This window comes from Terrapene carolina, unplaced genomic scaffold (assembly GCF_002925995.2).
Source record: "Terrapene carolina triunguis isolate 2854851 unplaced genomic scaffold, T_m_triunguis-2.0 Scaffold130, whole genome shotgun sequence".
NCBI lineage: Eukaryota > Metazoa > Chordata > Testudines > Emydidae > Terrapene > Terrapene triunguis.
In genome coordinates this window covers 21,768,894-21,780,289 of record NW_020664481.1, presented here as the reverse complement: position 1 = coordinate 21,780,289, position 11,396 = coordinate 21,768,894, and the positions used below count along the sequence as shown (strand labels likewise).

The following is an 11,396-nucleotide window of genomic DNA, read 5'->3' as shown; positions in this document are numbered from 1 at the left end:
CCCCCTTGCCCCAGTCCCGATCCCCTCCCGTCCTCCGAACCCCTCAGTCCCAGCCCAGAGCACCCGCTGCACCCAACCATCAATTTCGTGAGCATTCGTGGCCCACCATACAATTTCTATATCCAGATGTGGCCCTCAGGCCAAAAGCTTTGCCCACCCTTGGCCTAGAGTGTGCCACACATCTGCCTGATGTGTATGTTACCTACGAAATAAATATGAAAGCTGTATAATTATTACTCTATTAAAAATGGGGGTTGGGGCTGATTTGAGATTTTGTTAGCCGAGGACCATCGCTGAATTTATTACTGTTCATCTAACTCCCTATTAGTTTGCAGAAGAGAAGTGTCGATATCCTATAAAATAATAAAAAACTTTAACCAGAGCGGGGGAAATTATTTCTGTTGCAGTTAAAATGTATAACCCACCCAGTTAGCCTCCAGATTATAGGATATTGGACTAAGCTCATGCATCAAAAAATATAATGACAGCATAAGGCCCCAGTCATACCATGCAGTCAGCTCACGGCGCATGTGAGTCAGTTGAGTCAACAGGACGCCACATGGGTGCTGGTGGCATAACACACCTGTGTCGCGTCCCCATCAAGTGGCTAGTGCACATCGAGGTAAGCAGCCTACTACTACTGGGAGCTGATGGAGTTTCTCCTTCAGCTCAAGTAGCAGAAGGCTGTTCTGTATTGCTGAAGATCCTGACTGAGTTCCTACCCTGCAGTCTGGATTGAAGGAATGGGGCCTAATCTCTATGTCGATAAAAGGGAAATAACAAGTATTTGAATTATTTAATTAACCTATTGGTTGTATGAGTTAGTGGTAATTGCAGCGGTACCAGGAAATATAACCACAGGGTAATTACACCATGCTTTAATTGACTGTTTAATGACTGGATTATGAAGCATAACTATTATTTCAGTCTGTAAGTATATACAGTCTCCAAAGGGTTAAGTAAGGACATTTATGTTCTACCCTCAGCATGTGCAGCAGGAGACACACAGACATGGGTTGAAGTGGGGAATTAGGCCTGTTAGTTGGTCATAAATCATGTTTCATATTGTTTTCAGATTAGCCAGGAACCATGTCGGAGACAAGACGGCAGCGAGACTCTCCCTCTCTCTGCCTAGCATGTGCCACTTGAAGATCCTTCAGTAAGTGCTTGCTTCCACTTCTGTACTCACATTCCAAGAGGCAGGGCACCCCGGAAATACTGGGACTGATAAAAAAGAGACTGAAAATGGAAGCAGGAGAACAATGAATCGGTGACATGGTTAAACAAATCTAAAATGCATGAAGTGAACAAAGACTTGCCAAGACCAGCTTTCATTACCTACCTGCTTCCAATGCTTCCTAACACAGTTTGACTACTATTTATTGCCATATGTCTTTACGGTAGCGTCATTCCATCATAAAAACTTTTCCTCATTCCCACTCAGCTCTTGGCCTCGGTAAATATCTTGTGGCAATCAGTTCCACAGATTAGTTAGGAAATGTATAAAAGACTTCCTTTAATCAGTTCTGAATATGTTACATATTAGTGCTGTTGGGTGTCCTCTTGTTCTCATATGGCGAGAGGGTAAATAGGCACATCCATCTGGCCCGTCATTATTTTCTCACCTCTTATTTGTCTCTTCTCTAAACTGAGTAGTGCTAAATTTTTAATCCTCATGTGGAAGTCTTGCCAAGCCTCTAATCAATAGGACACTGCCCTGCTCTGCCACAGCAGCAAAACAGTTAAACGGCCCTAATTTTTCTCTCTACTATCTTAGACCAAACTCCCCCATGCCATGGGTACAGGTCAAATACGCTGTGCCATGCGGCTTTTAATTTCCTGGGGGCATTGCTTCTTATGGTGACTGGTCGATCTTTGTCCATCATTTATTAATGCAGCGCTAAATCTCCCTGTTTAACTACAGCTGCTTTGTGAATGAGCGTCGCATGTGAAAAGCAAGGGGAGGTTACATGTGAAATTCTAGCCCCATTTAAGTCAACTGGGAGTTTTGTTTTGACTTTAGTGGGGTCAAGATTTCACCCTCCAGATGCACTGAGGTGAACGAAGGTAAATTGGAGTGGCTAGTTAGAGTACAAATTGCTAGCCACATTCCGATCACTGGTTTGTCGCTGTTCTCAAGGTCTCATAAAGAAGGGTGCAAATGTCAAAGAGAGGGATTCCGGTTGAATCAGTTCTGGAAAAGCAGCTGTTTCTTTGACAGGAAGTCGCATATACAAGGATTTGTTACAGTTTTCTTCTGAAAAGTTTGTGTCTGAATTTCTTCTCTCACCAGTCTGCAGTCCAATAACATTGGTTCACTTGGAGGAACACCGCTGGCCAAAGGCCTGGTTGAATGCCAGCAGCTAGAAGAGATAAGGTAGGTGCTGTTGGGAATTAATAGGGATGTGTTAAGAAGTAGGACTTGGTGTACCTCTGCGTGTCGGTCTGGATTATATATTGGCTTCCCTGTAAAACTAAGCCCTGGTCTACACTAGAGCGGGGGATCGACCTAAGATACGCAACTTCAGCTACGAGAATAGCGTAGCTGAAGTCGACGTATTTAGGTCTACTTACTGCAGTGTCTTCCCGGCACTGAGTCGACTACTGCCGCTCCCCCGTCAACTCCGCTTGTGCCTCTCGCCGAGCTGGAGTACCGGAGTCGACGGGAGAGCGCTCGGGGATCGATTTATCACATCTACACTAGACGCGATAAATCGATCCCCAATAGATCAATCACTACCCGCCGATCCGGGGGGTAGTGTAGACGTACACTTAGCATACAAACAGCAGTACACAGTTACGTGTAGAATTTACAACTATGTAGGTGAAATCCTGGCCTCGTTGAAATCAATGTCAAAACTCCACTTGCTTTCACTGAGCCCTCGATTTCACCCATGGAGTTTAAAGCCCCTGTGCAAATGCACAGAGCCTGTAGGTCAATCCTGCTTCATGCACTGACTTACAGAGCGTGTTCAGGGAGACCTTCCCTGCATATTCCCTCTTTGCGACACTGGTATCAGGATATTGCTCTCTTAGCATCACCATCCGCCAGCCAGCCTAGGCCCAAATGTGGGATGCTGTGTGTGACAGGAGGTAACACGTAAAATAATCAGACAGCTTTGGGATGCCTTTCTTTCAGTATAAAGGACTCCTTCTGAAACCTCTAGGTCATGACGCTTTACCTCTGAAGTAAATAATTTTCCGAAATAGAACTGACGGGGACATGAAATTTGAGGCAAATGAAATTGCCCTGATGCCATGCACTTGCTTATTTCATCAGCAACCTCTAGGTTAAATGACAGCAGGGTGCCACCTGCTGGTAAGTGTGAGAATGCACTTGCCTTCTGCCCCAGGATACACTTCAAGCTGTCAGCGATGTCTTTACACTTCCAAAGAGTTGACATAACCTTTGGCTCAGCCCCGGAGACACCAACTAGAGACCGTCCTATGACTTATTCTCTCCTACTGCAAACAAGTGGGCAGAGTGAACCGTTGATCCCGGGTGTGTTTTACAAAGCAACATCTCTCTATCTTAGGTACTGACATGGCCCGTTTCTCAGGCTAGGTCTACACTACAGCGGGGTTCCGACCTAAGATACGCAACTTCAGCTACGTGAATACCGTAGCTGAAGTTGCGTATTTTAGGTCGGCTTACCTGGCGGTGAGGACGGGGGAAAGTCGACCGCTGCCGCGCTGCCGCCGACTCCGCTGACGCCTCTTGCCGAGGTGGATTTCCGGAGTCGACGGCAGAGCGATCAGGGATCGATTTTACCGCGTCCTCACGAGACGCGGTAAGTCGATCCCCGATAGACCGATTGCTACCCGCCGGATCGGCGGGTAGTGAAGACATAGCCTCAGTCTTTAATGGATTTACCTTTACAACACGCAGTGAGGCAGGGCAGTGCTATTGTTCCCATTGTACAGATGGGGAACTGAGGCACGGGGAGGTTAAGTGACTTGATTAAGGTCACACAGGAAGTCTGTGGCAGAGCCAGGAATTGAACCTGGGGTTCCCGAGTCCCAAGCTAGCCACTGACCATCCTTCCTCTTCTCAAGCCCTCACCTTAGCACTACTGTTTGTTAAGGAATGGGGTTGCTTTTTGCCAGCGTTAGCAGCCCAGTGTCTCTTCTCTGATCACAGCTTCTTACAGCCACTCAGTGCGTTCTGACTGTCCTTGCAGTTTGTCAGAGAACAGCTTTGGGGAAGGCGCCATCCGCACCCTGTCAGAGGGGCTTCCACGATTCACCCGGCTCAGGAAGATTGAGTAAGTCCAATTGCGTGAGGCACAGTGGATCTGTGGTTCTCAGAACAAGATTTCAGCGGTGACCCAGCCAGCAGGGTGTTGACTTCAGTGGACCTGTGCCCGTTGACGCCAGCTGGTCCAGGGGGTGTGGTCTGTGGCTGCGCTAATTTACACAGGGGGAGAATTGGCCTCAGGCAGCCCCATGGATTGATGAGCGAGCACAATGGCGGAATACAGGCACTTTCCCTGCCTCGCTCAGACCCAAAGAGTGGGGCCTGTAACAGCTGTGTAGACACTCAGGCTGGAGCTCGGTTTCCGAAGCCTAGGGGTGGGGTAGGTTTCGCAGCCCTCACCGCAGTGTCTACACAGCTGTTTTCAGTGCAGCAGCACGAGCCGGAGTCTGTAGAGCCGGGCTCCGAGACGCGCTGACGCGGGTTGTAAAACATGGCATAGACGTTCCCAAGGGGATTCCAGACAGGCGAATGGAGTCCCTGACATTTCCTGCGATAAACTGCCTGCCAGCCGCGTGGACCAGCGATTCCATTTGTGTTTCCAAATCCTGCTTCCCTTTAGACTGAAACTCTGTGGAATCAGCGATGGCGTTTCCAAACATCTTGCCCTCGGCTTCAGTCGTTGTCCCGTCATTGAAGAGATCATGTGAGTGCAGGGCGTGGGTATATATCTCGCCTCGGGGCCCGAATATCCATTTCACACTAGTTAGCACCTGCCTGTCTTCTGGTTACTGTGCACGTTCATTCCTGCCTAGCTCTCGCGGTATCTTATTGAAACCTGAATGGAAATTGTGGGTCAGTGGAAATGAAACCCAAACCTTCCTCTTTAATGGACGCCCCTGTGACGAAGTGGGGGGTTTTCTTGTTTGTTTACTGCCGGCATCATGGCATCTCGTGTGAGAGTAAGAGAAGCAGGTTACTGGTCTGGATTCTCTGCTGCCCTGCCCCATTGTAAAGTGGGTATGAAAAACTACCAGATCAGAACGGGAGCACAGTGTACATTACGACAATTCCCTAACCGTCTAGCAGGGGCTCGCAGCTGACTTTCTACATTCACAATCACTCAGGTGATATGTATTGAACTGGTTAGTGTGTATCGTGTCACTGCCTTCCATTGGATGGAATCAGAACTGCTCAGCTATGTGTCACAGCTTCTATACTGCTAGCGGGTAAGGAAGAGTCTCCTTTAGCTGCAGTGTTATCGGTTTCTGGTTTTGAAGCAGGCAGTCCTGAGTTCTAACCCTTCTGTCACCGGGAAGCTCTGAGTGGCCATGGGGTGCAACAGAGTGACACTTGTGAATTCCCTAAATGGCCAGGAAATTGTTACAATATAAGGCCCCAATCCTGCAAAATGTCCCTATTTTATAATAAATGGTGTAATCACGCCAAAGCCACAACTCTGCCCTGCTGCCAGCCCTGCTTCCTCCCACCCCAGGAGGGAATTGCCATTGCAACCCGGAGCAGGCAGGGGCACACGGACTGGGCACCCCTGCCCCAGAGGCAGCAGTGGCATACCCTGCCCCCCCCCCCCCCCCAAGCGCTGCAGTTTCCTGCCACGCCAAACTGCTGTTGGCTCATTTCAGCACTGCCAGCCCTTGGATGCTGCTGCCGGAGGCAGGAACCAGCCTCTCTGCAGCCGGCTCCATGCGCTTCTGCTCCCTGCCACCAAGGTGAACCGCCTGGCTAGAAACGGTGCCTCTGCATTGCGACAAGGTGCACGGAGCCGGTTGCAGAAGGGCTAGTCTGTGCCGCGGATGGCAGCATCCAAGGGCTGGCAGTGCGGAAATCTGCAGCAATTCTAAAAAGTTGTGCTGTCGACTGACAGTTGCGGTTACTGCAACAAACCCGCCATTTTCATAGTCTCACCGCTACGCCATTTGGAACGTCCCCCTGCTCAGCAGGTGCTGACAGCTGGAGTCTGAGCCTCTGCCCCTCCAGTCAGGACAAAAACTCCCTCGGTGACAAACCAGAAAGCAAAAGCTCTCATCCTCTGAAAGGTCAAATGAAATCCTGTTATACAGAGCTCAGAATAAAGGGCAGGTAGGAGAATTTAACGGGCGCTGTTGTGGGCCCCATTAGCTATGGCCTGCTGTGACATTTAACACCATGAACAGAGCAAGGAGCTGCCTCGCTGTAACGTTCTGAGCTGATGTACAGGAGACCCGAGTCTTGATTAGTCTCTCACTCCCCGGGCCAGCTGGCCCACAGAATGAGCAGCACCCCACTCAGTTCTGTGGAGTCCTGTCTTGCATAGAAAGATATTGTGGCCATGAGGTAGTTCCTCAAGGGGAAGAGTAGAAAGCTGGGGGGAAATAAAGCTTCCCTAGGCTGCGACAGGGGAAAATTTCCCCCTAGGGTCAGAGCAAAATAAACTCTTTCCCTTGCTAAAATCTTGTGGTTCACTGTATGACTTTGGCTCTCCGAAATCATTGTGCTAGTATGTGATGGAGACTGCACCAAAGCGCTGCTGCTGTATCTCTGGGGCTTACGCTTTCATTTGCCTCAGGTGACCAACCAGCTGATGTTTCTGGTTTTATTTAGATTGTCGTGGAACAGTCTTGGTGATGAAGGTGCCCTGGAGCTGGCCACGGTTCTCCCGAGAATGGCAAGGCTGAGGATGCTAGAGTGAGTGTGACGGGGCACTATCAAGTATTGCCGCAGGGGAATTTCCATATATGGAATCACAGACCTTATTAAATAGGAGACATTTGTTAAAGGAAATAGCTATAAACTTAGACACGAGAAAACAGGCTTCCACACAGCTTGAGCTCTTGCTTAGTCTGTTTTGTTTACCAGGGACCAAACTATGCCTGGAACTCTACACAGTGCAGAGAGACATCTAATAGCTCAATAATGCACTGCAAGTAAACATGTAATTATATTCACTAAAGAAATAACTGTTGACTACTAGGTGAGATTCAAAGTTGCGATGAAAGGAGAGAGAGAGAGAGAGAGAGGATTTGGCTCAACAAGGAGTTTTCTTTAGGTTTTTCACCATAAAATGGATGTAGTTAAACTTACTTTTCATTATTAAATGTTTGTTTCATTTTCCCATATCATTCATCTGGGGCCAAGGAAGGTAGATTAGTTGGTTTCTAAGGCCTTGGCTACACTTGCAAGTTAGAGGGCATTAAATCAGCCCCGGGCGCCCTAACTCCTGAGGTGTCCACACTGGCAAGGCACTTAAAGCGCCTGGACTCCGCCGCTGGAGTGCTCCTGGTTAATCCACTTCCATGAAAAGCATAGAGCTTGCTGCACCCCGGCTGAAATGTCTGGGTGTCAGTGTGGACGACGTGTTGCATTACTGCGCTGTGATTGGCCTCCGGAAATGTCCCATAATCCCCTGAAGTCAAGTGGCCATTCTGGTCATTGTTTTAAACTCAGCTGCAGGCATGCAGATATCCCCTTTCAAAGCTCCGTTTCTGACAGCCGGCGTGCTTATCTGCCAGGACACAAAGCAACCCATTACTGTGGAATGCTCCTGCTGCAGAGGCAGGCATTTGTGCATGTGTGTGAGAGATAGGGAGGTGGGGGGTGGGGGCTGATGTCGGGGTTTCCCCCTGCCGCTGTCTGAACTTACAAGACGGCATGCTGACACACTCTGCCCCCCAAAACACACTGTCTCTCCTCCCACATACACACAACACGCTCCCTGTCACACTCCACCTGCCCCATTTGGAAAGCACGCTGCAGCCACTTGCATGCTGGGATAGCTACCACAATGCACTGCTCTCTGTGGCGTCGCAAGAGCTGCTAATGTGGCCACGCCAGTGCGCTCGCCGCTGACAGTGTGAACACACGGCAGCACTTTCCTTGCTGCGGTCTCCGAGGGCGGCGCTCTACATCTGCAAGTGTAGCCATAGCCTTAGGCTGTTACATGCTCAATTTCACTGGCTGTGACTCAGGGCTTGTCTTCACAGCACAGTTAACTGGAATTATAGCTTGAGTGTTACCCGTAACTCAACTCCCATCCACACACAAAAATCTCTAGCGAGAGTCAAGTGGTGCTTTAAGCTAGCAATGCAGTGGGGATGCCACCACGCCAGCTATCAGCAGCTAATCCGGTCAGTGTGTGCTGCTAATCCGGTCGCTCTGTGTAACTCCCAGTGTTTTGATATGTGGTCACTGTCACTCAAGTTAGGCTAGTTTGAGTCCAGTAACTCCAGCGACAGCCACCACACTTCAAAATGGAGCCTACTTCCCTCCAGCCAACTGCTGCAGTGGAGACAAGCCCACAGGCACTAGCAAGAATGCCGTGTTTGCAACAAGGGGGTCCGTTCCTGACAGTCCTTGGCACTGATCCTGGAGTGGGATCCACTGAGGTTCTGCATAAATGCAGGGGTCCATGCTAGCAAATCTCAGGCCAGGGTGAACAGCCGCGGTGCCCTTTGCTTTTGCAAACAGGGAAAGGAGGAAGGAGAACTTCTGAACCTGACCTGTGTCGCGGAGCATTGCAGCCTGTGGTACATAGCAGAAGCTTAGCCGATCTTTTCCTAGCCTGTTCTGAAAACCATTTGCACATTCTCTTTCCCTTTCTGAAAGTCTGGACAATAACCGCATTGCAGCCCGGGGTGCCAAAAAGCTAGCGGAGGAGCTCGCCAAGTGTTGTGGAATTCAAGTCATACGGTGAGCACGCGTCTCAGGTGGCACCAGGGGCTGGGGGCAGTAGCACTTCTGTAAGGGTGATGGCGCCCGACTGGCCAGTCAGCATTAGGATCGCTGGAGTGGATTAGGACACTAAATGGGGCCCAGGCCTAAAAACGTTGTGGGCTTCCCAGACTGACTCTTCCCCGCGGAGTAGCTCGCCCTTCTCAGAAACAGTCATAGCAATAAGTGATGGAGTTCCCATCCAGAGAGACATGGTGGGTGAGGTAATATCTTCTATTGCAACAACTTCTGCTGGGCCGGACCTGAAGAAGAGCTCTGTGTGGCTCGAAAGCTTGTCTCTCTCACCAACAGAAGTCGGTTCAGTAAAAGATATCACCTCACCCACCTTATCTCTAATATCCTGGGACCGAGACAGCTACAACACCACCGCCTAGGTCCCATCTAGCCCATCCTTTTGCCCAGTATGAGATTGCTGCTTAGCATGCATTTTCTATTGCTCTGGTTTTCCATGGGACTCCCACCACTCCCCTGGGGAGGCTATTAGACAGCTTCATACATCTCACTGTCAGGAAGCGTATCCTGCTATTGCATTTTCCCTTCCATTTTTCTACATCTTGTTACACCCGGTTGTACTCCCTTGTGTTCTCCCCCAAACAACCCATCTTCACTCTTGGTGTCTACATCCTTCCCATGCTTGGAGACCCCTTTGTTTCCCCCAGCTTGAGTCCTTGCTTAGCCAAGCTCTACGTATTGAACTCCCTTTAACCTCTTCCCTAGTCCCTCCAGCCCTGTGATCATTCTTGTTACTGTTCTTGGAACTCCCTCCGATTTGACAATATCCGCCTGGTAACGGGGCCCCCAGGACGGAGCACGGTTATTCCAAGTGCAGTCACAGCAGAGCTGTATAGAGAGAGAGACTCTTTCTCCCCCCCCCCCCCCCCGTCTTTGTCTTTGCACAAGCTGGTCCAAAAGGCATTGGTCTCTTTTGCTGCTGTATCACGCTGGGCATGTCTGCATAACTGGCTGTTCCCTGCTACACCTAGGAATGACCGCATCCCAGCTTTCTCCCGCTCGTTACGTTTTGGAATATTTTTCTGCGAGTTTATTAGGTCAGCTCTTCCTCCCACTTCTGATACCACAATAAACCCTCGTCTTTTGAATCAGAAATCTCTCCCCCAAGATAGACAACTCATCCCACCCCAGCTGGCAGGTAAAAAGCCGCTGTGCTGCCCAACGCCAGCTGCAGCTCTGCCTCTGAAGCAGTGCTACCCCCAGGCCCCTCTCACCACTGGGCCTGCGTGCCAATGGTCCAGGCCTCCCTCACCAATCAGCCCCTGTGGATTAGGAGCAGACAGTTATGAACTGCACCCCAGCAGGAAGGAGGAAGGGTATCTGGGGATATTTCGAACCACTAATAACCCATGCAATGTCATTTTAGGCTTTGGAACAATCCAGTACCCAAGAACATTGAAGAAAGTCTTACGAAGCAAGATGCAAGATTGCATTTCTCATTCTTTTAATAAAGGAAGAACATTAAATGACTAAGAGCTGATTTGGTAGGGTAGGTAAGCCAGGTACCACTACTGCTATCCTGGTGAATTGCACTGAAAAGGAGCCTAGAGAAACAGAGAAAGCAGAATTCTAAAAATGAATACTGTAAGCATGTGGCATTCTGGCCCTGCTCTTAGAACACAGAGGTAACTCTCACTATTTTATAAACCTCAAACTAAGCTTCCTCCTGAGTTTGGTTATTCTGAGGTTACTCCCTGCAAGAACTCTCTGTTCCTGGCCTTAGTTCCCGTCTACCTCAAAGAGAGATTTTAATCTTTTATACTCCTGGGTTGAAGCCAGTAAGATCCACTGGATCTGGCAGTCAAGGTGAGTCAGAAGAATAGCTCTGTATCTTTATACAGGACCATAACACCTGATACCAGGGTGAGTCAGAAGAACTCTGCATCTCAGTGTAGGGAGCTAGAACCTAACACCCTATTGCAAATACTCTCCAATGTGTTGTTTGAATATGGTGTATGTTTCCCTCAGACCAATATCATTTCTAAGGCTGGGCAAAATATTCACAACAAACCAGTGACTGCTTGGCATTTTGTTTTGATTCTGCACACTACTGTGTGAACATCAGCCTATTGTCAAGCAAACAAAGATCAATCTTCACATTTTGATCGCGTAAAGATCAAGTTTCAATGAGAAAATAACTGTTTCATAATGAGCAAAGTCTGGAGGCTGCAAAATGGCATAGAACAGAATTGTAAATACAGTGTGAGAGGTATTTCAGGGTGGGGGCAGGAGAAAGATATTCCCTATTTTCATACTGCTTTAACTGTTTCACTGGGCTTGGAATGCTAAATGGGGCCCTCTATTTGAAATTGCACTAACCTGTTTGAGGTGAAGGGGGGGTTGCGTGGTCTTGGATGAAATGCTGCAATCGCTACATGGGCCCAATCCTGCGATCTGATCTGTGTGAGCATGTAGTCAAAGGATCTGCCCATGCATATCCAGTTGCAGGATGGGAGCCATG

At 49.0% G+C, this 11,396-nt stretch overlaps 1 protein-coding gene across 1 annotated transcript in view; it reads left to right on the top strand.

Moving 5' to 3' along the window:
• The window catches only part of NLRC5 (NLR family CARD domain containing 5), a 76,858-nt gene extending 66,475 nt beyond the window's left edge, over window positions 1-10,383 (top strand). The window contains exons 38-44 of the mRNA XM_026652762.1: window positions 1,076-1,159; window positions 2,294-2,377; window positions 4,182-4,265; window positions 4,818-4,901; window positions 6,797-6,880; window positions 8,798-8,881; window positions 10,302-10,383. Of these exons, the coding sequence (XP_026508547.1) occupies window positions 1,076-1,159; window positions 2,294-2,377; window positions 4,182-4,265; window positions 4,818-4,901; window positions 6,797-6,880; window positions 8,798-8,881; window positions 10,302-10,383 (586 nt within the window). The remainder of the gene's footprint in view (window positions 1-1,075; window positions 1,160-2,293; window positions 2,378-4,181; window positions 4,266-4,817; window positions 4,902-6,796; window positions 6,881-8,797; window positions 8,882-10,301) is intronic.
• The last annotated feature ends 1,013 nt before the right edge of the window (window positions 10,384-11,396 follow it).